This window comes from Enoplosus armatus, chromosome 13, assembly GCF_043641665.1.
Source record: "Enoplosus armatus isolate fEnoArm2 chromosome 13, fEnoArm2.hap1, whole genome shotgun sequence".
In the NCBI taxonomy this organism is placed as follows: domain Eukaryota; kingdom Metazoa; phylum Chordata; class Actinopteri; order Centrarchiformes; family Enoplosidae; genus Enoplosus; species Enoplosus armatus.
The window spans coordinates 6,366,287-6,372,286 of NC_092192.1; the positions used below are offsets into that span (position 1 = coordinate 6,366,287).

At 39.2% G+C, this 6,000-nt stretch overlaps 1 protein-coding gene across 1 annotated transcript; it reads right to left on the minus strand.

Annotated features, from left to right (window-relative positions):
* Positions 1-1,010: 1,010 nt before the first annotated feature.
* LOC139295311 (15-hydroxyprostaglandin dehydrogenase [NAD(+)]-like) lies at positions 1,011-5,759 on the minus strand. Its single transcript, XM_070917481.1, has 7 exons — positions 5,629-5,759; positions 4,083-4,206; positions 3,062-3,168; positions 2,636-2,732; positions 2,184-2,260; positions 1,659-1,816; positions 1,011-1,514 (listed from the first exon to the last, which is right to left on the minus strand). Exons 1-7 carry the CDS (start codon positions 5,719-5,721, stop codon positions 1,397-1,399), a joined length of 774 nt encoding a protein of 257 aa, XP_070773582.1. The 5' UTR covers positions 5,722-5,759; the 3' UTR covers positions 1,011-1,396.
* Between the last annotated feature and the right edge of the window lie 241 nt (positions 5,760-6,000).

Consider the following 6,000-nt stretch of genomic DNA (forward strand, 5'->3'; position numbering starts at 1 on the left):
TGGTGATAAAATATTGATTGTATTCATTTTGAAAAATAATCTGTTGGATCTGACTTTCATGGTTTTTATAGTTTATAAAATGTATAGATAGATTAAAAACCTGGTAATCTTCCCTCCATCTCTCTGTCAGTCATTTGCAGTTACACAAACAATCCCAAAATGCAAAGGATTGTGGGTAAAAGTGCATACTGATGCCTGATGCTCGTGTTCAGCTGTTTCTTCATATGTTGTCGATATGTTGATCATACAGTTGAATCAGCTCCTCTTTAAAACAATACTCAATATTATAACCTTCTTGAAGGGAAGAGTTACTGCAGGACTGTTATTATCATTATTATTATAATTGTTGTATTAGATTGACAATCACGCACACATCAGCTTATACAATATCTCCTGTTCTGCTCTGCTGTTTATTATAGTAGCAGCTGCATCCAAATCATCTTCATCTGTCAAATATGTGTGACAGATTTAATGTAATTCAGCGTCCGACTGGTAAGATCTATTGTCTATACCTGAACCTGAACCTGAACCCGAACCTGAACCTGCCTGCCAGCATCTGCCTGTAAGCCTTTCTTATAAATAAATCTCTGAAATCGTCCTGCCTGACTGCTTCGTCTGCATCTTGCATTGAGCCGTGACACTCCATTACAGTTCAGAGGCGAATATTATATTTTTTACTGTAGTTACTTGTTACTTTCAGATGAAATTTTTATGTACGAAACATGACCAGTTTGTAAAACATGATGCATTATTACGGATGAAACTACTCAGCAGTATATGAAGTAGTTAAAATCAGCTCCACCGCAACCAACTACAACATTAAAGTACAGCTTATATATAATTACATCAAATACAAATAACCTGATAATATGATGATACAACTCTGACAGGGGTTATTCTGCATCATGAGTACTTTTACTTTTGATACTTTAATAAGTCTGAGATACTTTTTTCCCATTCACTGATTTGCTATTCGCTGTAGAAAGAAACATTTGAACAAACCACAGCAGTATGTATGAATACATTTATTATCTATAAACAGAAATTACCAGGCTGGAGTTATTTGGATGAACTGACCCTCTATGATTTGCCAGTTAAATAGTGACACCCAAACGTCATTACACAAAATTACATTCAGGATTTTCTGGATTCCAAATGAGGATTGTTTGTTGAATGTTTAATTCTACCAGTGCACACTGCTACAAGGAATAAGGGGAATATGCTGAAATTGACTACTCATGAAGACATTTTAGCTGCTGTGCGCAAAGCAAGAGTTTTTCTTTGACTTATTTCGCACATTAAAGCACCGAGAGACGTTTGCAGTTTTGATAACAAGCTTCAGTCTTGACGGTTGGTTCCGTATGATGGTCTTGTGGTCTGTCGTTGCCGCGAGCTGCTAGAAGAAAGAGGGAAACTCCATGTATTTCTTTGTTTTAGGGAACAACAGGAGGGCCTCGCCGTTCTTCGTCTCATCCGTCACCAGCTCGAGGACGCACTCTGCCACCTCAGACACACTGAAACAAAACAGGTACCTCAGTGAATACGTCGCCATGATTGTGTACTTCAACGTGCGTAACAGGATGTCACAGTACAGTAGAAACGATTTAATGGAGGAAGAGAACAAAATGCTGTGAGATTGGACACGAGCAAAGACTCACGTCATCAACCCAATCACTTCTACTAGTTGTTTGGTCGCATCAACCAGGTGGGCGTGTTGCCCCAGCTTGGCTGCAATGCCGGTGAAGAGGTCAGTTTGGACGAAACTTGGGCAAAGGGCGTTGACCCGTATGCCGTAGCCTGACGCGGTGGAGGCAGCCTAGTAATACACACACACACACACACATATACAATTAAGCTTCAACTGTTCGGAGGCACAGCTGTGTATCTGTCTCACTCCTGTATTATTATCTTATTATCTTTTATTCCCCTAAATAACCTGTACTATGCCAAACCAGGTATTCACACAATTGAATACAGTTGGTGGATCATTAGCTCGCTTGTGATTCAGAACATGTCAGGACCTAAAAGTTATAAAGTTATTTGCAATGATTGCCACACCTACGTGAGTTTGTCTGTACATGGAAAATAAATTAATTGACTCTTCGATTTTAGCTGTAAATTCTTGTGCACAGATGTTTTCTTCATCTCTCTGGAATTTTTAATCGTAGGAAAACCTTCCTTACCGCCATGGCTCGAGTGAAGCCGACCACACCGTGCTTGGTGGCTGTATAGACGGGACAGCTTATTAGAGGGCCGATACCTGTAGGATGTGGGTTATGTCGGTCAATATTAGGCTTCAAAATCCTGCAACAATGTCATTGTTATGTCACATTATCCATCTGTGTGCTGTGACGTTTAAATCTTACTATTGGTTTGCGGGGATGGGGCCAAGATATCACCAAGAGGGAAACACAGAAATCAGAGTCCAGTGGTGTTTCAGGTAGGTTTACCAAATTGGTGATTTGAAAATTGAGGTCACGCGTGAGATGCACATTTTTGAATACACAAAACAAACTGCATAAACTCACAAATCACATCTCTGTGCTATTGTTGTCTTAAGGAATACAAAGAATGGTGTTTTCTTTTATTGGGGAAAAAACAAACAAACACATATGCAGTACATGGTGGGCTTTACCTGCCATGGATGCTGTGTTGACGATGACCCCTCCCCGACCTCCACTCAACTTGCTCATGTGCTCCAGAGCCAGGTAAGTCCCCCTGATGACCCCCACCTACAACACAGAGTTATAGCTGTTTCTGGTGCGGGCAGCTTTCCCATCCAGCTGCAGGAAGTCCAAATGTACCAAATGTGGTGAAATGAAACAGAGGAAGCTGAATGTGAAAAGCCGCTAAATTTAACTGTTAGGTTGCCAAATAATTTCTTCACTCTAACTGCTTAAAAGAAAGAAATTTAAGGGTTTCTGCTTGCTGTAGTGAAAGCAGCAATTCATGAAACACTGCTAATATAATGTGCTGTGGTGTAATTTCCCTGGTGGGAGTGGTGCGAGTACATGGGCATAATCCCAACCAGACGCAGTTTGTTACTCTTTCTGCTTCTTACAAGGTTTATGGAGACGGTTTTCTCCCACGCGCTTTCGTTCAAGATGCCGGCATTGTTGCACAGGATGTCTATTCCCCCGAAGGTTTCTGTGGTTTTCTGAAATGCAGCTTGAAAGAGGAAAAGACAGTTGGTAGTTAAGTTAAGTTGAGCTGTTGTGTGGCCTACTTAGACAGTTTAGTGTGGCATCATTCACTGTAGAGCTGCAGTGATTAGTCACTTAATCAATTAGTCATCACCTGAAAATTAAATCGCATTATTTAAAGACAAAAATAAAAAGAACATTTGCACCCCAGAATCTGAGAATTTCACTACTTTCAGACATCGTATGGATAAATAAATGATTAATAGAGAAAATAATCTGTAGTCTTATTGGTAATGAAAATAATCCTTAATTGCAGCCATAATTCACTGACATGAAATTATGATTATTAACTATAATAACTTTCTGAAATGTTGACTATGTTTGTTTCAAGTTATTTGAGATTAATAGTTCATATCTTTTGCAGTAACTGACGCCATTTTCATCAATCAAGTTCTCGTTTTTTGTTATACGCATTAGCAACAAAAAGCTTGTGCTCTTCATATAACATGAAATATACAAATACACCAAATAAATGTACAACACATTAACAAACAATCTCTCCAAACAATCCGGTTCAGAACAATTTAACCTTCATTGAATGCCTCGGGGTGTTTTTCTTCTCTCTATTGTTGACATGAGCATTTCAAATCTGTCCCCACACTTAAAGTATAATTAAAGTAACTGTACACCTCAAACAAATCTGTGATTAAATGCCATCTGATCGGCTTAATTCAAGACAAATTGTCCCTGAGTCTGGCAGCTTCCTGGTCTCTGACAAACATCTGCTGACGGGAACCTTTGGTAACAAACAACTCAGCGAGTGGGACTGATTAGCTTCATGTGTTTCTAGAATTGTTTATTTCAGTAAATGAGAGTCCAGCTGTTTTCCACTCTTCACTTCCGTACTTTGTTTTTCTCGTGTGTGTGTGTGTGTGTTACCTTTGATCTGCTCCTCTGATTCAACATTGCAGACCAGGAACAAAGTTTTCTCCCGCCCGTACTCTTTCTCGAGGGTTTCCATGAAATTATTTCCTTCAGTTTCATTCACATCCAGGAGGCCTACCTGTACAGGTGAAGAACCATCACATGTACACTCAGCTGCCAGTTTATTAGGTACACCTACCTAATACTAATGCACTCTAATACAACAGTCCTGCATTAAAATCCACCTTCATGAAGGTTATAATTGAAACTGTTTCAGAGAGGTGTTGTTTCAACTGTATGGTCATTTTAGAGGATGTAGTTTCTTGCCTTGTAATTTTAACTTGTATAGTTTCTATTTCTATTTCATATATTTATAATTATATTTCTTTTATCTATTTATCTGTACTTATTTCTGTCCTTGTGCTGCTGCAACAGCTGAATTCCCCCTCTGGGAATCAGTAAAGGCTCATTTTATCTCATCTAATCTACCCTTATTGATGTAAAAGGGGTGCACATAACAGGCAAGTCCCATGCAAAGAAGCTGCAGATTCACATTCCACCAACCAGTGGGCTCCCTTCATGAACTTGTTTTATCAGGGAGTGCTGATTGACAGGGGCATTACCAAAAACCCACATGGCAAGAAGAAATTGCAGCTGAACAAACCTTAATAGTAGGAAAAGCCTTTAAAGAGGTACCCCAGGGGTTTGGTTTTGGGTGGACAGATTAAATTAAATGTTCAGAAAACTGAACTGCATGTGTAAAAGTGTCCCTTTAAGACGCTCAACACCTCAATGACAAAAAACTGCAAAGTGATATCTGTTGTCTTACACCATCTCTCAAATACCCTTTAATGAATGTGTCGACAGTGCTCTCACGCTCTAAAGAGTCTCCATCACCTTCAAAGGCAGTACTACTATTACATGCTACTTTATACTTCTACTCTAAATATTGTACATGTATTTAACAGCTGTGGTTACTTGTTGCTTTCAGATTAAGATTTAAAACACACGATCAGTTTAATAAATGCGTTGCACGTGAAATTACACAGCTGTATATGAAGTAGTTCAAATTAGCTCCACCTTGACCAACAGCAACATTAACTTGCATATTAACACATCAATAATAATAATCCAATAATATCACAGTTTAACACTGACAGTAGCAACTCTGCATTGTGAGTACTTTTACTTTTGATAGTTTAAGTACATGAAATCTTGTAATGGACACTTTACACTTTTACACTGTGGTATTACTACTGCTTTTACTTAAGTTCACGATTTGAACACTTCTTCCACCACTGAAAACAACAAGTAACTATAGCTGTCAAATAAATGGAGTAAAAAGTACAATATTTTCCTCTAAAAATGTAGTGGAGTGGAAGTTTAAAGGTGAAGCACTCAAGTACAATAGCCTACAAGTACCTCAAAGGTGGATTTAAATACAGTATTTGAGTAAATGTAACATCTATTTTGCAACTGCACACAGGCTGTAACGCGCCGGTACCCACAGCATCACACAGACAGTGTAGCCTGGGGCTCCTTAAGGGAGGCAGAACTTTACCTTGGCACCGTTTTTCAGGAGTATCTCCGTTATTGCTCTCCCTATCCCCAGCGCTGCTCCGGTCACCACTGCGGTTTTACCGTTTAATGCCATTTCAGTTGTTCGGTGAGAGGAGAGGAGGCTGTCAGCTGGAGGATCCCTGCAGGAAATATAATGTTGAATCGAGAGATGTCTGCATTTACACTGACACCGCCCACCATCAGGAAGAGACATACCGAGCGTGTCACAGCATGCGGCAAAGGAGGCAAAGCTTCAATGTAAAGGTTTCACTTTTGAAGGAAAATTAACAAAAAAAAAGAAGAAGACAAAAAGCAGTTTTTATATTTTATGAAAAAATCAAGTGGAACAAATGCAGCTCAGTGGGTTTTGAAT